Here is a 24,627-nt window from a genome sequence, read left to right as displayed (position 1 = left end):
CGTATGTAAGTGTCAAGTGTGTCCCAGACCTTGCCCGAAAAGATAGCTCGCTTGCGGCGGGCTTTCTCTGTGTTGTTGTCACATTAGCGAATATCTGCGCGGCTAACTCGGTCGATACGTTAATGATGTCGATGGGACGTCTATTACGGCGAAAAAACTCTTTTGTGCCGCGACGCCCGCCGAAGTCGATCGTCGTACATATGGTGACCACGTGACTCCTTTCGCTGATTATTATTATCAAACGTAATATATGATATATTTTTTATAATGAAATCCATTCTTTGACAATTTATTCCGTTTTCGGAATTAATTTTTTTGTTAACGCGGTTGTTGTATTGCTTATTTTATTATGTAACCGTATATAATAAAATTAAAATTACAGATTTTTAAAAATATTTAAAAATCAATTATATAATTAAGTTCTGGTTTTATTTAAAATCATAAATTTATACACTGATGGTGTAGAGCTTTGTGAAAGCTTCTCTGAGTAGGTACCACCTACTCATCGGATAATCTACCGCAAAATAGCAGTGCTTGGTATTGTTGTGTTCCGGTTTGAAGGGTGAGTGAGCCAGGGTATTTATAGGCACAAGGAACATAACATCTTAGTTCCCAAGGTTGGTGGCGCATTGGTGATGTAAGGGATGGTTAACATTTCTTACAATGCCAATGTTTATGGGCGTTTTTGACCACTTACCATCAGGTGGCCCATATGCTCGTCCGCCTTCCTATTCTATATAAAAAAAACTTTCCTAAAAAGAAGCAATATCAAACACATATCTACATACGCAGTAAAACAAAATTTGTTGAAACTGTCTTTCAAACGGAATGCAAGTTGGTAACTCATAAACAATCACAGTCATATGAAATAATATTATTAAATATATAAATTTACAAAGGCTAATCTGATATAATTTTACACAATATATACATATATAAACAAAGTAAAATTAAAAAACATCGAAGTGAAAATTAATATTTACCAAAAAACAATTACTTTTCGTACTCAGTCTGCCTGTATTCTGCCTTAATAAAAATTCTATTTAGCATCCTTAGGAACAATATTCATTTACTTCGTGCAGTTTTTGAGTATATAAACATAAATTAATGAATTTAAAAAAGCATATTCATTATACGATAACGCGTTAGATAAAATTATTTTGCAGTGTAATATCATAACTTCATATGCGAGATGAAAGGAAACGTTAACGGCCAATACATATAAACACATTTACAGACAATATTCTATAAACAGCTTTTTTTAATTTAATTTTCATAAGAAACGACCGATTAAAATAAATTCCAAATGAGAAGTTATTCAAATTTGATGTGTGAAAACTTAACTGAAACGTTTAGGTTTAATGGGGGAGTTGAAGTTGTACCAAAATTAAGGAATTATTAGAAAACAATCCGGACAGGACAGGGGTAAAGGGGACGGAAGGAAGGGTGTCTAATTAGGGAGGGGTGAAGGTAATGAGCCGCGATCGCCGGCCCGATATAACGAAAGCTATTTACGCGGTGGTCGCTCGAAAATTGCGAGGTTTTGTTTTAAAAGCGGTAACCGTTTGAGTTTTGCGATTAAGGAGTTTAATTAGACTGTTGTTTACAAGCTCATTAAGGTACGGAACGGCCTCAGATATCGGCCGATAATTTATGAAGTTGAAAAATGAGTTTCGTGCCGAGATTCTGTGCAGATTGTGGCCAACAATCCGACTATGAATAAACATGAACTTAGCTCTTAACCCGTTTACGGAACGGCTTATCGTAACTTTTGTCGACTTAATTGTGTTGAGCGAAATGTTTTAGTTCATTGAATAAAATAAAACGTACATTAGATAATAATGCATCAAAAATAAATTGAACTTCCCAAAGACGGACGGAATATTTATTCCGTCAAGCTAATTTACCGCCTTTTAAATATGTCTACGTATTAAGTATTAACCTGGCAGCTCATTATTTTTGTATCGTATATCATAACCGCGCAGAGAGAATGATTTAAGGGGAGTCGCTGTTAATCGATTCGCCACGGAAGAAATTCAAATTAGTTCTCATTTCCTGCGATCGCCACAAGAGGGAGTACGCACAGAGCAAGCACCTGTGAGTGCGCTGCATCCGGCTCGTACAATTACTGGGCCTTTTACCCTAAATAAAGCACCCTAACGATCGGCCTGGACACAACACAAATGTGCGTCGAGATTCATTAGCGATGTTAATATATGCCCGTGTACGTTGAATTCTATAATTTATTATTCCTTGTTTTCGTTTTAAGTGACATTATTTTTATTATAAGCAGCAGCAGTTGGTGTATCTATAAAAAAAGTTGTTCTTATATCGAATCATAATTAAAAAAAATGTATTTTGCATTGATGCTTTCATATAAATGCTACCAACATCACCAGAAGCAAGTCAGCAAATGAAAGCAATATCAATCGTTTATTTCATAGGTACAGCTGGAAAATTTACCTTCCTATTTTGAAAGATGATCATTCATCTTAGTCACATCTTATAGTCTAACTAACGAGACACGCACGCCATTCGAGACATCGTCAAAAACAATCGAAATAAAGATCAAACTCGCGTTGCGGGGCGCTGAAAAAGCTGCTACAGATTAGATGATCGTGATTATATTCAGAGATAAAAAGCCCTTACAGTAATAGATAGAAAGATCACTTCGGCATACATCGCGAGTTCTATAAACGTCGCGAGCTGCAGGATAAGATCTTTGCAAGCGTCTCAGATCGGCACCCCTTTATTTATTTAATCAGACTGAGCGACGGACAATGAGCTATTGTAACTGCTGATATATTGTCCAACTCTGATCTATAATAGCTCCACACTTGTTTTATTAGACAGATGAATCGATATGCGGTGTAAATTATTTGTTTATTATAATTATACCGGCGAAATTTCCATAAAGTTATCATAACATAATTATTTTCATATACAAACAACATTATGCGAATTAACGAATTTCTTGATTAATGAAATCTACAGAATCAAACTATTACGTACGTATTAATAAAACATAAAGATAACCTTGTTTTTGCTCTATTGAAATCGATTTTAATTAAGTAGATGTTTTTAAAAATACGTTTGAATCGCTAATTAATTACGCCAGTAACATATTTACTTATTTAATATAAGCTTAGGTATATCTATAAATTATTGGACACAGTTTTTCTGTATTATATTATACATCTTAATTAAAATTTAAAAAATGTGTTTTTAAAAATATTAAGTATTTATTTTTGCATTCAAATGCTTAATATAATTTTTTTTATTAGCATATAAACGAGTTCGATGGCTAATCGCATTGCAGCGTCAAAAATGTTTAATTAAAAAGATTGATGCTTAACGGCAGAGCGGGGCACCAGAAGTACAGTGGAGTTGCAAACTTATCTAATTAGTTAGCGGCGAGCGGGGAGCGGGACCTGCACCGTACCGGGTCCCTCCCGGGAGGCGCGCGGGGCGCGGGCAGGTGGGCGCCGGGGACGGGGGCAATTAGCGGTGATAGTCGATTAGCTCATCGTGTGAGCGCGGCTTTTGACAAATGTTGCCAGCAATAAATTATTATTATTTATGAATGTTACAGATAATTGGTGTAATTAATACGCGCGCTCGTGGCCAATTAAATCTGATGTGTTGACCGATGCTTATTACTTTAATTAAATGTGACTGGAATTATGAATTAGTGGTTCTATCGTTTTCAATATTATGTTCGAACGTTCATTGGTAATAAAAATATCTAGCATTCAAACGAACGTTTAAAAATATCTTTGAGATTTGTTTGATAAAAAAATATTTGATTTTATTATAAAAACTTGATCGACCGCATATTTTAAATGTTTGAATTAATGCTAAATCTACAAACACTAAATGCAACATTTGATATTATATATTAACCGTTTATTTTATTTTAATTGACAATTAATTAAAATTTGTGGCTCATAAATAATACAAACCAGACTGTTGTTTTATTAAGAAAAATATGTGATTATGGTTAGGGAAAAAATATTTATTTATCATAACACTATGAACTTTTTCTTTAATCATATATAAAAAAATATATATTTAAAAGAAAAAAAAACATTTAAAAATTACTAACGTTTAAATACTATTTTTGAAATATTTAAATATAATTTTTGAAAAACGTACTTATATCTTAATCTAGTAGTCTATATAGTATAGCCTATCCAAAGACAAGGGGAATAAAGACATATAGACAAATTTGATATAGAATGGACGCGATATCATTGGCATCTTGTAAAATCTATGATTTTCACTATGGATTCGCCAAAAAAAACTTTGGAAACGAAACTTTGGAAGTAAACTTAAAGTTGAAATAAGTATTTCAATCTAATAATGGTGTATTATAAATTAATATATATTAATCACGAAATGCTTATAGTACATAATTGATATATAAGCTAATCAGAGCTAAATAGCAAGTCGCTTGGTATGCGTAAATATAAGGTATGATTATCTTTACTTCTTCAGCGATTGGAATAGATTATACTTTATTTATTTGCCTTTATGAAGTAGATTTTTAATTCAAAAAGGTTCAAATTTATACTATAGCTAAACCTGTAATAATAGTAACTAAGAGAAAATAAAATCAAAATATTAGTGACGTGAACGTGATGTGTTTACAAATTTTTATAATTTTTTATTAATCCTTTATTGCACACACTTTACAAACATTTAGTAACATATAAAGCTAGTAGAAAATATAGTATGCAAAGGCGGCCTTATCAATTATAGTGATCTCTTCCAGGCAACCTCTGTAAAGAGAAATGTGTATGTGTTTTTTAGCCAGGATCACTAATCGGGCATAGTGTGCGAACAACTTATACTTAAAATTTAAGGAGCTTAATACAAATATTTAATATACCAACCTACATACATATATATACATATACACTTATGTATATATACATATATACATACATACATAATACACATTAATTTTAAGTATTTAATACAAATATCAAATATTATATAAATAAAAAGAAAATAATAAAATTATCCAAAACAAATTACATTAATTGAATATTAAACTTTATTTATTGTGAGATCATTATTATTTTTTATTTACTTTATGCGAATGTTCTACGTACTTGCTTAATTATAAAAATATCTAAGTTATCACTTTCACTAAATTTTCTTTATGCGACTATTAATTGTCGTCAATTATAAGTTTTCGATATAAAAATGCATTAAAAGTCGAGCCATTAAAAGTTATTGGATTTTTCTTTCAAAAAGTTTACACTCCCTTGCCTCGTAAAGCACGTGAAGATATCATGTCCTAGCCGTTTAGTCTTTGTTGGAAACGTCATCATCATCATTGTTAAAAGTATATCTTTTAAGCATTTTATTATATATATATATTCACTGGTGGTAGAGCTTTGTGCAAGCCCGTCTGGGTAGGTACCACCCACTCATCAGATATTCTACCGCAAAACAGCAGTATTTGGTATTGTTGTGTTCCGGTTTGAAGGGTGAGTGAGCCAGTATAATTACAGGCACAAGGGACATAACATCTTAGTTCCCAAGGTTGGTGGCGCATTGGTGATGTAAGCGATGGTTAACATTTCTTACAATGCCAATGTCTATGGGCGTTGGTGACCACTTACCATCAGGTGGCCCATATGCTCGTCTGCCTTCCTATTCTGTAAAAAAAAATACTTTTAATGTTTGTCTACTTCTGTGGCACTTATTTGTTTTCTTACTAACTTACCAAAATCTGGTTTGAAGAGTTTCAAAGTGATTTTCTTCTCATAGCCGGTGAAAACATTAAATGCCGTTTGCATCATCGAATGTTCCACTCTTGTTGGAAAGTACAAAACGGAATCTTAAATGAATTTAACCTAAATAAACAACTATTAATTTCATAAGTAGTAATTACTAGATTTTCCATATTCCTCTCGGGCTATTTTAGAAGATTGATTAGTGGAAGTTTATTAATAAAGTCAGGGATCGTAATACTGAGATAATTAATTCTTAGCGCAAGTTAATTGATAAATTAACATTAATTAGAAAAGTTTGCGTCTACTTCGCCATCGTTCTGTTTTATTTGGGTATATCGGTTTTGTGCTATGTTCCAGTATAATATACTTTTTATTTACAAGTTTAATTTACGTTTTCAAACAAGAATACAACTACATACGTATCATATGTTTTTATCAAGTTTCCTTTATTCATTTATTTTAGTTCCAGTATTTATTCCTAAAAACTGACAACTGTAACAGTGCCTAAAAATGAATTCATGAAAAAAAATGGTGGTCGGTGGTCGGAAAATGGTCCACCTGGTGGTAAATGGCCATAGACATTGGGCTATTCGAAATATCAAACATTTCGTACATCGCCATTGCGCCACCATCCTTTGGTTGTAAGATTTTATGGCCCTTGTGCCTGTAGTTACACTGGCTCACTCTTCCTTTAGACTGGAACACAAAAACACTAAATATTGCTATTTGACAGATTTGGGTAGGTAGTTATTAGGTAGATTATGGGTGAGCTTGCCCATTTCACCACCAAGTGTAAGATTGTTGATAGTTCCAAGGTATTGATCCAGGTATAAAGGAATTTTTTTTCGACTTGAAAAGTAACTACCGTATATGACTTGACTTTTGTCTTAATCACGAACAATAATGTGTGAAAAAAGTAAATATATGAGTGGATTGGTTCGATCAGAATGCGGACGAATGCACAGAACGCACATCACTTGTAGACTTTCCGCGACCGGCGGCACAGTAATAGTTCGGTAAGCGGCGCGGGCGGCCACTGGAGTAGAACAGGCGTTTAATTAAAGGACGCTCACCTCACGGCCGCTGTTGTCGGACGGCTCATCGTATGCGCCTTAATTAGTTTCAGACCGCCCTAACGGGCTTATTTTGTTTTTCTCGGATAATTTTTAATTAAACGCTTGATTAAAATGAAAGTTTGCGTAAGTAGCGAGCGAGGAACAATCGGGCCGGAGTTTAGGATAATGAATTGATGGTGTTACTTTGCTCGCTCGACGTTCGCTAGGGACTTAATTAAAAATCGCCGATAGAGTGTGTAGAGGGGAGTTCGGAACGAGTTTATGGAACTTAGTCCGGAGGCTCTGTTGTTTTACTACCTATGTCAATTTGAATACGAGATTGCTTCACGGTTGTGCGTTAATGTTTATAAAAACCGATAGTTTATTTTTTTAACGTTTTAATTGTAACCACAGTATGGGTGGGTAAATTTACGTTTCCTATATTGGTCAATGTATTTTTATCGGTAAGTCATAAATCTTTTTCATCGCCTTCCGATCGCCTCCGCTGAATTTAATCGATCAAATAAACAATTTTATTATTTCATTTCTTAATAAAGATGACTGTGATAGCCACGTTAAAATTAGATTTAACATCATTATAAAATAATAAGAGAACAAAACGTACACAGAAAGAGTTCAAAATTCAAATTCTTAAATATATTTTTACATGATTTACACGTTACTTTATCGTATGACTGCCAAGTACTGCCTCTATGAAGACTTGCGTCCCGCGTCTTGCGTCTTGCGAGCGAGCGGGCGGCACGCGTCATTAGCAAATTCTTGCCTTGTCGACGCCACGCGCCGCTAACGAGTTTCTTACTAACGACGTGCTAACTTGATACACCACCGTCCTAACATGCATTGTGATTATAACGACATCCGATAACTCGCCTGCTTTATTACCGCCGTAACTAGCATACTGTAAGCGATCTTTATTACATGCATAAGATGTTAGCAAATTGTTTATGATTTTCTTGTGTGTTCATTGAATCAGTAAGTAAGTAGTATAACATTATATTTCATTTTACTCCAGTTGAGTCAAACAAAATCACTTTTAATAGATTAAAATTGAATTTATAATACAATAAAAATGCTAAGTCGTCTTTAATAATAATCAATATATTTTATTAAAATACTGAACAATAATGGTTATAAGAACAAATTAAAGGTTGTAAGAAGTCGATAATTTTTTTATAATGTTTAAAACATGAAACAAAATGACATATTACATCAATAACCCTCTAAGCTTCCAATTAGACTTCTTGAAATAAATAATTAAAAAAACACTAGAATTAAAAAAAAAACAATCTTCATCTACGAAGGGATAGGAAGCAACAAGTAAGATATCCCGCCCCGTATCTCTGCAGGCGAATTTATTGAACGCTCAATCATAATTGTATTAAAATTGAATATTGCGATGACAATAAAACAATAGCATAGAAAATTTTAAATAAATATTCACATTTGAGTCCACCGAAGTTTAAAAAAAACTCAAAATAATAGGATGTGCAAACTAATAATCTGTTACAAAAAATATATTTCCATTATATTATTAGTTTTTATTTTAACATTTACGTCTTTCATCTTTCTAACATAGTTTTGAGTATCTCGCGGAGGATTTGCTCGCAAAGTTTTGTTCCATTAAGTTGGTAAGCCGCTTATGCGTTGCAGGATTTTGGGGTTTTTGCATTTTTTTTTTTAATTTGATTGCTGATTTCTTTTTTATAATTTCCATTGACTATATTTTAAAATAATATTTATAATGTTCCATCTATAAAATAAATAAGTTTACCTACTGACGATGAATTATTTGAAATTTATCGTCCAGTTTTTTATAATCATTACAGATTGAAAAATAAATTAAAAGAAATCAATATTTTTTAAACTCTGAAGAAACGAACGTTACTAAACAAACCCAACGCACCCAAACTTATGTACCGGCCCCGTCAACAAATCAGCGGGATGGTATAAAATTATTTCAGTGACATCAAGTCAAAATTTGTTATTCAGAAAATAAAAATCGTCTTAATTAATTTCTTTAAATATTACCTTTGTTCGTTACATTCAAGTTCAATTATTATAAAACATAAAATATTGATTATATTGTTTTTAATTTGTTTTATCATTTGTCTCTGTAACGTCAAAAGTTAAGGAGTCATAAGATAAAATCTTTCTCACCTGTCCTTATCCGCTAATGATCTCCCGAGAGCTTTTAAATTATGTTTCTTGTAACAATATAAACTCGACACGTGTACATTCAGAGTCGAGACATTCCCGTAATGAATAAAATAACATGTCAAGAAACAGTCTTCATCTTAAATTAATGAGGATTCACGGCAACGTATTCAATTTTACACGTAACGAAGGCAAATAAACTTCGACTAGCTGAGACACCAAACTTCCTCATTACACATGTCTTAATTAATATCAGTTTGAAAGGAAACCTAAAAGTTAGTTCCGATTGCGAATTCTAATAAATCCGTGACACATATGAAGGTAATCTAAAAGTCTCCAAGATTAATTTTGTACCCTTTCACACAAAAGTTGATTAATCTTAAGTAATGAATTGACATAGAATAATATATACTCATCATATTAAAAGCCAGAATTGTAATGAACGAAGAAAAATATATCGTATCTTAACTTTATTATGACGGAATAAATTTATATATTAAAAGCTTCATATTCACGATATAAGTTGATATTCATCTATGATTTCTGAAGGCGTATTCGCAACATTTTTATCGATGGGACAAGTTAGTATATCGTGTACCGCACATCCTCGCGAGCGTCCAACACAAATAGATTCGTACATGTTTGTCTTGGCTCGGTTTAATTAATTTTACCTTCATACGCCGATACCTACTGTTTGTCGGGCGTTCCTTAATTGAAAACGCTCTTACCGGAGTAAATGAAACGAAATCCTATTTGCTGCGAGTGATTGAAGTGAATTTATCTTTTAAGACTTTCAAATTTATCTTTTAGCGATGTTTGCTTCAAATTATTCCGGAGTGGGGAAGCGCAGGTAATTAAATTTTGATTGGCTTCGAACGGATTGTTACGGTTTATTAATATATTCAGTACGGTTGTTAATAATACGAATCAGTTCGATGGTAAAAGCCGCTGCAATAATTATTCATTAAGTATTAAATGAGGCCATTAAATGACAACAGCTGCAACAAGGGCCTCGTGGCTATTGGGTGACTTGGGGAAAATTGATGCTTGCGTTGTTTGCTACGTAATGTATGCGATCGAAGCCACTAAATTAATCAGACATTTCTATTACAATGTGTGACCGGTAATGCATAATAATGAGATGCGGTAGCGCAGGGAGCGGTTAAATAATACTATACTATAACAGCGTTATCTAAATGTTTAAAAAAACAACTTTTGTATAAAGTACTAGAAAAGTACTAACACTATAACTTTACATTATTAAAATAATTGACAGGTATCTTAATAATCCTTACAACATACTGTTTGATTATCATTTGTTTATTATCTCTAATTCCTGCTTCCCCCTTCCTTCTTAAATCCACGCGAGCTGGTTCTCGATGTCACCGCCTAACTGTGACATCAATTCCATCGCGCACAAAGAAATTTGGCAACTCTTTTCTTTGTCACACTACCAAAAAATGGAATTCCTTACCAGCTCACGTGTTCCCCGCCTCTTACAACCCGGGTTCCTTCAAACGAGGCGTGAAGAGGCATCTTGCGGGCCGGCAAGGCGGGGACGGCTAGTACAGAACATTCTTCCCGACTGTACTGGCCGTCGTCGCGTTTGGACTCTACTACCACTTACCATCAGGTGGAGTAGAGTCATTTGCCATCCCGGGGCATATAAAAAAAAAAAAAAAGTAATATTTCACTAACGTATTTAGTTACAAATAACAGTTGCCATTTTTGCGATTAAAGCTAGCAGTATAATATAAAGCAGAAAAAATAAACATGTATTAATGCTTTTTCAGCGCATTTGTCTGATCTCATAAACGCATATATAACCATATTCAAGTACTTGTCACTGCACATACATATATTACAATATATTTAAGGTAGTTGTGCTAAAATTAATACAACTTCGATGGAGTATATTGAATGAACCTGAAATTTGGAGAGTTTTAAGGCCAGAGAGAGATTAAATTTCGCAAAGCTTAAACATTTAATTTTTTTGCATCTAATTTATAGTTTCTGAACATTGATAGTCAGTCAGGCAGAACATTATCATTTTTATTATAGATTTCATTTATAAGTTCACATTTCCTCAACCTCCTCAAATCACTTGAGTTATTCAAACGTCTTAAACATTTATAGAAGTGACAACCATTACTACATATTGAGCATATTAATACTTTTATACCTTATAGTATATGCTTACCACTCATTATAACTTTAAACTTCAATTACACGCTTAAATGGTAATTCGACCTTAATCCATGTTTAGTGTTGCAATAAATCACTTAATCATTATAAAAACTCAACACGATTATATTTGGTCGGCTTATGTGTATAATGTGAGATTTTTGCCGGAAGTTTTGCCTCTAGACTTAACAGACATCAATGCTCAAGGTATTTTAACGTTAGCCATAATATATTTGACATTTATATTAAGTTTAAATGTATTTATATCAAGACTCAAACATTATTATTACGTAATTGTAAAGTTAGAATTAGCACAAGTAGATTCAACTGTTTCATACGGTTTTATATATGGTTCTAAGTTATCAAGAAGATCGAAATTAGTAGTTTTATGAATATAGACATTCTTTTTGTTTAAGTAAAACATATAATCAATATTATATTAAATTGTATTAACAAAATTTATTTAAATAACATATATGTACATTGATGACTTAAAGTATATATATATTGACAACAATGCTAGCAACACTACCCCGTTGAATCGCAATTCTCCGAGCGAAAAATATACCAGCTCACCTCCATTGGAGGTAATAAATAATGAATTTTTAGTGATGAAAATTGGATATTAATGCTACATCTGTATTAAAAAAATAACTATATGCCGATATCTTGCAACTTCAAAGAAACTATCTCTGTATAATAATAGTATAATATAAGTTTACACCCGTCAAAAATCTTGACAACTCGTCTGTTCTAGAATTTATCTATACAGTTTTACTATCGCTGTCATTATTTTGCTTTATTATCCATTTATCAAAGTTTTACGAGCAGTAGGTACATCGCACAAGACTTGATGGTTATAATTGTTGTTGCCAAACAGAAATATGTCCTCATTGTTATAATGCTATGTAAATTGTTAGAAAATACTTTAACAATTGTTAGATCAAAAATCGTTTTGAAAAAACACGTACACAAAGTGAAATTACAAACACACGACGCATTGACAACATAAGAAGAGAATACTTATTATTAATTAGCAAATTCTATCTACAGTCACAATTAAATACAAAAAATACTTTATCGAATTTTTCATTTACGTGCTTTAATATATTTACGTACTACATGAAGTATATTTTACATTAGAATCTTGTTCGTATGTACTTAAACATTAATTGAGAAAATTTTCTAAATATGGTTTGCTATTTCTACTGAGATAATATAGACGAGTGAATGGAATTACTTCTGCTCTGCTCTCACAGGGTAACCACGTTACAAAGTAGCCTATGCATTGCGTTATACGACCTTTCTAGAAGATGAAGGTAAAAATACGGATGCAAAAAAAACAGTTCATTTTAAAAGTAGCTTATTTACAGATATAAAATGTTCGTGCGAGACTGTTTATTTTAAGCCTTATAGTCAATTTAAAAACACTTTAAATTTTTTGTAAAAGGGAAAATTCTTTATTCGAAAAACCATAAGTTTAAAAAAAAACATTTAGGTTTCTGTCGACGTTACTTAGTTTTATTTGTAGGTATTTAAAAAATATTATACTACCATTACATTATTGACTTTCTCGATATTTGACTTAGATTCTACCAGTCTGCTTAATAAACTGCATTAAAATTATAATTTCTCCCTACACATGAAAGACTCATAAGAAAAAAACACACTATTGCATGCGTGCCGAAATATCCCAGAAGTTAAATGAGCAATTTCCACATGAATAATATTCGGCGATGGAGTAAAGCAATGTATTTAAAATAAGCTCTAATTCTTAGTCTTATATATATACCAGAACATTATTTTTTTACCCAACTGTCAATTAAACCTCGTCTTATTATATTTGCCGTGTGGTAACAGCGGCGAATATCACCACCACATCTCATCCCGTGTAGGACATAGAAATCGTCCCGAAAGAATATCTTTCTGAGAAAGGGCAGCAGTGCCTGTCTGAGTACTATGACCATTAAGACATATCCCTCAATGATCTTGGAGAAGGCCTTTATTGGACGTCTTATTTGGACGTCTTCCGGCATTTAGCATAGATGAGCCGTACTCTTCTGTGCTTAATGCCGCAAATATTCCAATATTAAATGTACAGCTTACAATTGATCCGTTAATGTGAGCCACGAATTTACTTTATTGCCTTCCTATTCCTGATATAGATAGCAACCAATCCATTCCCACAAATATTTTCGTTTCCGATGAAACGAATACACATTTAGACCAACATACTCATTGGATTCACGTCTAACTTTGAACTCTATTAACCAATGTCTTTAAATAATAGCCCAGCTTAGAATTAGAAATGAGAAATTATTAAATTTTTTAATGTTAAAATATTCCGACTATAATCAATTCGTTGTCAATGTCGTTAATATTACTTTCTTATATCCAACGCCAACCAAACCAAACCAACGCAAAGTTTTGTCGCATTAAGCTTCAATCTTTTTCCTCAAAAGGAAGGGATATATTTCATTTATTATGTTATTTTTTAAAAAAAAATACCTAATTACAAATTATATTATTGGTATTATATAATTATAAGTTAATTTCTGAATCAAATTTAAATTTAATGAAAACTTGTAATAAGTAATTAAACTATATTCAATATAGCGAGTTATTTAACAAAAAATGAATGGAATATTCAGTATCGTAAAACTCCGTTTCCATTTGTACAAAGAAATAAATTAATCTGCGTTTCAAATTAGTACTTATAAGTATAACGTTAACTTATTTTCATCTACCTAAACATATATATTTTGATTAAACGAAGAACTATAATGCATGTAATTGGTTCTTATTATTGTTCCAGAATGTTCGGCTCAAGCGGCGCGTGCGCAGCGTGCGGGCAGGCAATACCCGCGAGCGAGTTCGTGATGAGGACGAACGCGCCACAGCAGCCCCTCCACGTCTTCCACATAAAATGCTTCGCGTGCTCGAAATGCGGCTCACACCTCATGCAAGGCGATAGGTAAATACTTATAAACTTTTAAAAAGTAATCTTAACGATTATTTTAGTTAATGTGAAACTCTTAATTTCTTTCTTAATGTCTTTTGACATTATAATAATATAATCAGTTTATAAGATAAAATTTAATAGATTTCAAACGATATGATACGCATTTCTCAAAAAAGATTATATGAACAAATGACAGATTTCTCTCGATCTCTAATCTATGATCACTTCATTTGTATAACTGAAATTATACAAACATAAACTTTTAAGAAGTATTTTAAGTTGCTGTTTCCAGAGACAAGCTGGATATCATAATATATATATTTGTTCTTTCTAAATTAATTCTTATAATTATGATGAATCAATTGTCTAATGTTTCTAATTTGTCTTATTATTAGGTGAAATGTTGAGAGTTATAACGAACTTAAAACTCAAAATCAAAACCCTATTTTCTTTATAAAAAATACACTTATTGATTGTCAAATTACCACCCATCATCCAATGAGTGAATAATGAGTATATTTTATCAATCGGATAAAAACCGCCACTACTATTTATGAAACTATATTAATAACTAAATTATAAAGTTTCATATTGAATCCATACTCACTCGATATATGAAAGATATTATTACAAAATTCTGTATGTATTTTTAATAAAATAATAATGTTTATATTGTAATTTAAAACTATCATAAATAATCATTTAACTGGGAAACAAGAAGTGCTAACAATATTTTATAGCACACTATTTTCCTTTTATTATAACATAGGTTAGGTCGACGGGCATATAGGCCACCTAATGGTAAGTGGTCACCACCGCTCAAAGACATTGGTGCCGTAAAAAATATTAACTACATTACATGGCCAATATTCCTTACATGGCCGATATACCACCAACCTTGGGGCTTAAGATGTTATGTCCTTTATCTATTGTACACTGTACCTTGTACACTGACTCACTCAAACTTCCAACCGGAACAAAAAAATACGTACGTAACGCTGTTTGACGGTAGAATACGTGATGAGAGGGTGGTACCTACCCAAACGAGCTTGCACAAGTCCTACCACAAAGTAAAAAGTTTCCGTCTGCGACTTAGCGTGCGTGTAAGTGGAATTTTGGGGAATGAGGGTTTTTAGGTAACCTATGTCCCTTTGTATACAGGCTAGTTGCTAAAGGTTCACTCTCACAGGTACTACATGCTCGCGGGGTCACTAGTCTGCGAGCAGGACTGGCAGAAGCTGATGAAGAATGCAAACGCGGCGACTCCTGGTGCGCCTGTGCGCAAGGGCAAAGTAGGTCGTCCGCGTCGTTCGCGCGAATGAGCATTGCCTGCGCCTGCGCCGACACTTGCGCCAGCGCAACACTCGTACAGAGACTATGAGGAGGTACGTTTTAATTTACTGTTGAGGTCGAAGTTATAAAAAGATTTCCGTGATTAATACTATATGGCGCTGTAGTTTCTAAACTTGTTAAATTCATTAAGTTCAATTCCTGTTTATAATTGTGCTTAATTTCTGTTTATAATTCATCGCGTGCTTTTCGATGAAGGAAAACATCGTGAGGAAACCTGCATGTGTCTAATTTCACTGAAATTCTGCCACATGTGTATTCCACCAACCCGCATTGGAGCAGCGTGGTGGAATAAGCTCCAAACCTTCTCCTCAAAAAGGGAGAGGAGGCCTTAGCCCAGCAGTGAGACATTTACAGGCTGTTACTGTTACTGTACAATTCCTGTCTATGACGTTGTAATTATTCAGGCTAATATTTATTTGGTTCTGGTGTTGGCGTTGGTGACCATAACCGTAAAATAATGATTCATTATATATTCATTATTGTTGTTACTATTTCATAACAGATATTTGAAGATGAAGCATGATCAATACATAATAAATAAAATTTACATTAAGTTGATTTCGTAAGATCGTTTTAGGTGCAGTGTTACTACGCTTAAAACGCTTATATCCAGTAATAGATGCAAAATAATTATTTAATATACATTATTTCAATAGTAATGTTAAATAAATAATTATTGTATATTCTAACGAATTGTATTTCATTTACTCTAATTGCTATTACTATCAATATTATCTAATTAATCGCATAAATTGGAATAGATACACATTGATGATTAACGCTGGTATAACGACACTAATGATTTTGAAATTATATCCCAAACATAAACGTACGTATTTGCTTTTGTATGCACACCGCACTAATAACGAGTACCAACAATGATTAGTTGCATACTGCCGTATCCCAAAGTACACAATCAACCTTTTATCCTTATAGCCACTAAGAACTTGCAATAGCAAATATCTCAATTGTTATCCCAAGTTACTCCTCGTTCCTTTTCCACTTATGCAACACCTGAGTGATAATTACATCAACCTCTAGGTAAATATACTTAATTCAGGTATGCTTTAAAGTACTTAACTTTTGTGTCACAAACATTGCATTATGCTATCGGAAACAAATTGCTTCGTAACAAATCCGTACATTACAAATCTTGTATATACTTGTAATTATTATATAAAATTGAAAGTCAATACAGGTCTACAAATGCCTCTTTTTTCAATTTGATAAAACTATTGAAAATAGCAGTGTGAATCCATTGCATACAATAATTTTATTTTAAGCGAAGATTTCGTGTATTTATGTGCACGTGGAATTCGTTCCGAACACTCTCCTTAACAGAAGAGAACTTTACGGGACCATCAATATTTACCGCTTTACTTATAAACATTCTTCAGTAACAGCCTGTGAATGTCCCACTGCTGGGACATTCACAGGCTGTTACTCCTCTCCTTTTTGAGGAGAATGTTTCGAAGCTCATTTCATTTATAATTCCACGATTAAACATTGTTTAGCGCCGCTTATTCTCTTTCTGTCATCATTGATTTGACATTCGAAAGAAGATGACAGCATTGCTTAACTAATCACCACCGAATCAACTATTTATAAGTAAATCAGTCCATTATTATGAAAGTTTTTTATTCTATCTAATTCAGAACTCCACTTATATAAAGTCGACTCGTAACAAACCTGACTCAGTTCCTGCTTGAAGTGTGAACAGGTCTAAACACGAAATAAAATATACATGAAGTCGTTACGGAGTGTTAGCGTCGTGAATACGTTTTTGTTTCCATTTTTTTTTATCTGTACACATTTCGTCTCGCATTATCTCCAAGGTCACCCACTTTTAAATCCACTATCTAATAATAAAATTTCAAGTTGTTAAGAAATCCGATACTGAGATATAATCTTACTGTACTAATATCCTCTCATGGTCAATCTCTTTAATTAATTTCGTAAATAACATAAAATCAAATTTAAATTTATTATGTTTTTAATGATATTCACGATTGTTTTGTTATTAAGTTTTTTCCGGTTAACGAAACTATTACGTAATATCTCAACGTTTTAAGAAAGATATTGGTTAATAAAGTTTATTTATATATTATACACATTTATATTTTATCATAGTTAGAGTAAAACTTTGATAAACGACTTCTCTACAAGACATATCTATGAATTATTTGCCAAAATTTCGTTTGAAACAATTGTACACGTCGAAAATGTTTACAAAAAAGTAAAAAAGCATATCGTTATTTTATTAATAACGAGAGAAAATACTTATAGCTGATAGGCAATAATTTTAAGCATTCTCCAATGTTTCAGAATTTATAAAAGATATTTGAAAGAATGCAGTTAAAAGAGTTCAGTAAAGTTAATAAACACTGAGTTCGCTGCCTGGGCACTGGTACGGGTAGTGAGATCAATTGGCTGTACTCGTTGTTTTATACTATTTGTTTCTCTAATATAATAATATTAAACTTACCTAAATATATTTAACATGGTTTATGTTTATATAACATAAGCTCACATCGGATATATTAATAAGTACGAAATGCGGAAAGCCTTGACAATATATAATATAATAAATTTAAAACTTTATATCCAAGAAGGCGTACTTGTTAGAATACATCGATATTAACCGAATATTTTAACTCATACCCAGACAAGCACCACAAATTTTTGGTGTGCTCAATTCGTGCTTATAATTCATCTCTTACACGCTCCGCAGTCGGCGATGAAGAAAAACCTCGTGAGAAAACTTGCATATGTCTAATGTCAGATGAAGTTATGCTACATGTGTATCACCAACCGCTTTGAGGCAGCCTGGTAAAATAAACTACAAACCTTCGACCTCAAAATGGTGGCCACCATTTCACTTGGTGGTAGGGTTTGTGCAAGTCCGTCTGGGTATGTACCACTCATTATATATTCTACCGCTAAACAGCAAGACTTAGTATTGTTATGTTCCGGTTTTAACGGTGAGTGACTCAGTGTAATTATAGGCACAAGGTAACATAACATATTAATTATAAACAAGGTAGGTGTTGGCGATGTATGGATTGGTTTATTTTCCTTACAATGCCAAAGACTGGGCTGTTGTGAAAACTTTGAACTTTTATTTGAAATAATTCGAGAGTAGGTACTACTAATAAATTCAACATACGAAACAGGCTATTTAATGAGCATAGAACAGACTTGAATCGTATACAATTAGATTAAACCGTGGGATATATTTTTTAATTAATTTTATAACTATGAAATTACCTCGAAATTTTTCCGGCATCATCAGAACGAATTGCGATCTATTAAACACTTGAAGCCCTTCGCAAATTATTTTTATTTAAATGTCAATATTCTGTTTTGATCTTAATAAACATAAAATACTTATATATAGGTGTATTTGACACAATTTAAAATTAATAAAGCGTGTATATAAATCTTTACATTAGATTATAACCACTTTAAATTCGCAATCAGTTAAAACATCCTGGTCAAGCAATTACGAGACATTTATTATCCGTGACTAAAGCAGCCAACACGTAAAATATTTAATTAATTCCGGTAGCAAATATGGCATAATAAAACGGACATAAGTAATTAGTTTTAATTAAAGTGAACATCTATAATACACGTATGCGTTTTAATGAGGTAAGTTTTTACAACATTTTGTGCTTTGTGAAAAAAAATAATATAAAGATTTCATTAAAAGTCGACTTTTTATCAAAAAGAATAAAATATACATGTAGTTTTAAAAAATATTATTAAAATTAATGTACATACTATTTGTAATGCTGAAACTGCAGGATTTAATTATATAGTAGCCTGTGACGAAATCCATTATACACCTATTGGTTGCATCATCAGATCAGCTTGATGATTGTCGTTGTTGTCATTCGAAAAACATACATATATGTACTTGCAAATTTTGAAATCGATACGTCAGTTGGAATTATTTTAAAATTGATTTAAACTGACATATATACAAACTTTGATTAATAAATATAAATCCTTGGTACATGAGTATTTTCTTTGTGAGTCCATGAATGTTGGGTATGAAGTGCTATACTATATATATATATTAAATAAGAAATTTGTATTGTCTACTTAAGCTGTATACAATCATATTTTATAGTATCATAAGTTTCATATTACCAAAACGCCTTTTAATCTATTTCTGAATATGAAATTATTAAAAGAAACACGATGTAAGAATGCAAATAACATTTATGCAACTTAATGTTACTTTAAATAAGCACTTGATTTGATCGCATAGTAGTAAAAGTAAATATAGCCATATAAGTATATGTCTATAAATTCGTTTTAATGTTACATACAAAATGCATGTCCTTTCAAAGGCTTTAAAAATTCAGGAATCATAAACGAAACAATGAGATGAAGACGAGGGAACCTCGCGTTTGATAAACGCCATTGACAACCTTATTTCGCTTGGAATAAAAGTCACAATTGCAAAACGGACATGATATAAACTTGCTTCCAAACATTTTGTGGATTACCAAACCATTTACGCTTTTTCGATTCGAATTGTATTGTGACAAATAACTATAACTTTTATTACTTATACTTATTACTCGTCTTTATAATAATTACTAAATTCAATGTAATGTGCAATTTTATAATTGTATTCAACACATTTCGAAACAGATCTTGTTTTTTTTTTGCATTAAAATTAATTTTAAAAACGCGTATAACGAGATCCGATTATGAAAACAAACGGTATTTTTCTAAAAGAGCTGTTTAACGTACTAATTCGACTATGAGACGTGCGAAGAACATAGTGAAGTAGCAAAGAAATGCAATTAAGCTGTTCAATGAACACCGCACAAAGTCCGCTTTGTTTGTATGAGGGACTCACTCGGATGGAACGCGCGAACTTCGGACACCATGTATCATAATATACCGACCGCATTTAAAACTGTACGCTTTCAACTTTCGCTCGCTATACGTATTGTTTGTTAAATAACTCAAAAATAAAATGAATTATTTATAATATAAACAATTTTCTAGATGAAGTAGTTCTCACAGGGATAGTTCATAGAGTTAATTATCTCGTAGGCGACCATCGTCCGAACGCCGCGGGCATCTCCTCGTCTCGCGCTTGCTTACAGCGGCGCTCTCGCAAAATGCTCTGTTAACCAATTGTAAAGTTTAAATACCCCCCAAACTTATTTCGGCAACTCATAAAACTACTGTCCAGTCCTGCTAATAAAGCTTTGGAAGACTGCAAACACCCTGCTCGACGTCTGGTGTAATTACGTATAAAAAATAAGCGAGTACAGTCAATCGTTAGCCCAAAGGGGATCAATTACGAGTACAGCTTTATTTAAACTATGTTGTTAACTGCAAAACAAAGAGCCGCTATTACTTTGTGCGAGAGATGGCGGTCAAAGGCGCGATGTTAATTGGAAAACACGTGGAAATGACAGCACCTTTATTGCGCTTATGGCGTAAAAATCAAGTTCGGTACCGCCCTCGCCACGCTCAAAGACTTGACCACTCACCTGGCGGCTTTGTTACACGATTACTAGGACTTGTCGAAAGTTAATTAAATAACGTTTTTCCAAATTACCCGCCGGGCTCGACATCAAAGTGCCCTCGCACTCGCTTTGGGAATCTTTCACAAAGGACCTGGCTCCGGGCTAGGTTCGGCGCCTGCCTCTCTGATCTCAGTTCGCTGACGTAGTGCGCTGGACAGGTGAGATCCTCAACTCTTTGTCAAAGGATAAGTGAGCAAACGCTACGCCAGTAAACTTCGTCTGTCCAGAGCTACCTCAGACTACCTACGGCGCTATTTGAGTTAAACAATCGCTTTATAAAGTTGGACATTTTGATTGATGACTGATATCTATCTATTAGCAATCTAATTCTATATACCGTGAGCGTTCGCGGCACGCGAGGTCGTTTGCAGTAAGTTAGCACGACATTCGAAAGTTACGTTTATTAAATATTCTCTTTTCATTTGATTTACATTTTCAATATTAAATACCTTTAAAAACATGCAAGGATTTCAATATTTTAATAATATTTTATGATTTTACAGGCTTAAGGCAAATAGAATGGCAATATTTTTGTCAACGATGGCTATTAATGTATAACCAATATTATAAAACTAAAAACAATTAAAAAAAATATTCCATATATATTAATTAAAGTGATTCAATCTCTATCAAAATAAAATGGGTGATAATTTTATTTAGGGAATCGACTGAGATTATAATACAGATAATTCTTTCATTAAAATAATGAGTCGAGGTTGTTTACATTACCTCTTTTTTTTGTTCAAATGATTGGTGCCCTTCGTGAGAGCGGACCGGACGTCGAACCCACTACTGTTGCGTGCGGCTAACGATCCGCTGCTCTCACTTAATTTAATTATTTTCACACTAATTATTCGTTTCAAGGTACCTTTGCGAATGTAGTACAGTGAATACAGTTGTATCAAGTACATATAACATATCCCAAATCATTTACAAGCGTAAAAACTTTAACTTTGTGACTTTGTGTAAATTTTAAAGTGGAAGCTATTAGTCCTCGAAAGCAAAAATTTAGTTTTCTATATTTGATATAAAATATTATTTTTTTAAATTTGTATATTGTATGCTACGTTTTCGACTTCAAATTAAAACAATCAAGATACCCTTTATTCATACCCATGCCCTTTCGTGTTTTTTTTTTGTTTGGAATGCCGTTTTTTTTTTGTAGTATAATAATTTATGCAGAGTATATTCATAAGATATGAAAATAACAACTTCAAGATTTGTAAGAATTAACAACACGCGGAACGTAACAACATTATTAATGTATAGTTTAAGCTAGTACTTTTGTAATATTTTCAAATAATTTATGTATAAATATTTACTAAAACCTCAAATACCGAATGTCGCAATGAAGCTGGTATGAGTTATTAGAGTAGTTAAAATAATAACGATATTACTGGTATTACGTACAAGGTGATCCGCCTCAGACAAAGTGTGTCAAGAAATTAGTGTTTAATTTATTCATTGGGCCCAGTTCGTGTCTAGTTTAGTTATTATGAAGGTAGTTTAGGCGTCACGAGGCTCAGGAATTAATCAACCAGTGACACTATGCGAGCAATTCATTTAATGGAGACCAATTTGATTTTAATTTTTTTTATTTAAATGCAACACTTTCGGAATTTAATTACTTGAAACTAAATCGGTGGACATATACTATTAATTTATTCAGTATATGATGTATATACGTAAAATAAATTAAATATTTCCATGCTTAAAATGGAATAGTGTCTCTTTCTGTACTTATTATAAAACCACTAAATTGATAGTCATCAAACTAAATAAAGACGAAATACAAGTCAAAAACTTTATTGTCATTTTAACTATTCCGGTGCGCAAAGTCGCGGGCGAAGCGAGACATGAATAATAAAACAATATGAACATAATATATTTACTTTAGACAACATATTAAACACATATATCTTAAGCAATTTACTAATCCAATTTAAAATTAATAATAAGGCGCTGTACAAAATTTGAAAAGTTTAAACGGCGTCGTTGGTTGGGTCCCGTCTATTGCATTTTTATACGAGCAAGACAACCTCTTAGCTTATTAGGGAAGCCAGTTATTAGAGGTCCGAGGGTTCTCTGCGGACGCCAGCGTGGTTTCGGAACGACTGCGTCCCAGTTAATTAGTTAAATGGATACGTCGCTTTCCGGTTGCGTCTATTTTATCGGTTCTACGACTACAATAAACCTCATTTTCTTCTGTGATTCTAGAGTGGATTCATTCAAATCCCCTAAATTGAAATGGAGCTTTCTGCTATTTAATTCGGGATCGACCGGCCGAATGAGGCCAGTGATGCACTTATGCACCGGCACATTTCCCACAGCCCGGTGCGCCGGATCCGCATCTGCACACGACAAAGGACATCCGCCCACAATAGCTCCATTAAAATAATGCAAGTAAATGAGGATTTGCGGAGGCGAGTCCGCCGAATCCGCCCGCGCTCGCCGAGTCCCGAGTTCCGCTTACAATGCTCAGAAGGCCTCGTTGCGACGACGCTTAAAACACTATACACGAACATGTTTCATTAGCTAAGTGGGAGGCTTTTGGTGGTTGAATCTGTGTAATGCACCTAGCTAGATGCTGCGCCGCTTTTACTTAAACGCCGTAATTAAAACGTCCCCTCCCCCCTAAGGGCGCAGTTTAAAACTCGGTTCAACTAGTTCGGAGTGGCCAATTTAGTTTTAGTGTTCCGTATTTAAGATACAAATTTTGAAATTATGTTTTTGTTTTACTCGGTTTTGTTTGCGGAAATCGCTTATATCTTAAAGCTGAAGGCCGTTTTTTAATTTGAAACTTAAGTTGTACTTTATTCATTGAGTCTTTAATAATTTATATACTTAAATTATTTTAATTATCATGTACTATTTACTACTTTTATATATAGTTCTAACTGCTATCAGTTATAAGTTTTAATACTGTAAATATTTAAATACACTTTACACATTTAACAATAACTGATGTGATTGTGTTCATTAAACATTAAATTAATTACAAGAAATAATGTAAATATTTCAATTATAAACTAAATTATATTTGTTATAATCAATTAAAAAGAAAACTTGAAATAATTCACTTTTTTATATCGTAGCGTTCAATCGAATAAAACATCTATAAAACCGTATAAACTAAACACTAGCTGAATACCAATAGAATCGCATCACGTGCAAACATTACAGGACGGTAATAACTTTATTGATCGCTAACGAGGAAAATTGATCGACATTAACGATCTTAATCGCTCGATTCTGCGTGTCGATGCCGCTTTCCGAGTTAATTTAATTGAAAGCGAGTTGAGTAATTAATTAGTGGGTACCTCTCAACTCGGGCGGTGTTTACAACGCTCGTACATATTGAATGAGACGAAACGTCTTTACACTGATTAGAAACTCGATTATATTTTTAAGGGTTATATATAATATATATTACGGTTTAATTGTAATTACGATGTATTAATAAACAAGATATATTGATTTACTATGAAGTACCTGCTTGCCAAGCCGAAATGGCCTAGTGGTAAGAACGCGTGAATCTTAACCGATGATCGTGGGTTCAAACCCGGGCAAGCACCACTGAATATTCATGTGCT

The 24,627-nt window shown here is 32.9% G+C and overlaps 1 protein-coding gene across 2 annotated transcripts in view; it reads left to right on the top strand.

Annotated features, from left to right (window-relative positions):
• The window catches only part of LOC126781393 (LIM domain transcription factor LMO4), a 158,700-nt gene that overhangs the window by 105,261 nt on the left and 28,812 nt on the right, over nt 1-24,627 (top strand). For both annotated transcript variants that reach the window (XM_050506355.1, XM_050506354.1), the window contains exons 3-4: nt 13,977-14,135; nt 15,313-15,508. In XM_050506355.1, coding sequence (XP_050362312.1) covers nt 13,977-14,135; nt 15,313-15,445 — 292 coding nt within the window. In that variant the 3' untranslated portion in view covers nt 15,446-15,508. The remainder of the gene's footprint in view (nt 1-13,976; nt 14,136-15,312; nt 15,509-24,627) is intronic.

This window comes from Nymphalis io, chromosome 3 (genome assembly GCF_905147045.1).
Source record: "Nymphalis io chromosome 3, ilAglIoxx1.1, whole genome shotgun sequence".
Taxonomy (NCBI): Eukaryota; Metazoa; Arthropoda; class Insecta; order Lepidoptera; family Nymphalidae; genus Nymphalis; species Nymphalis io.
This window is presented reverse-complemented; position numbering and strand designations above follow the sequence as displayed.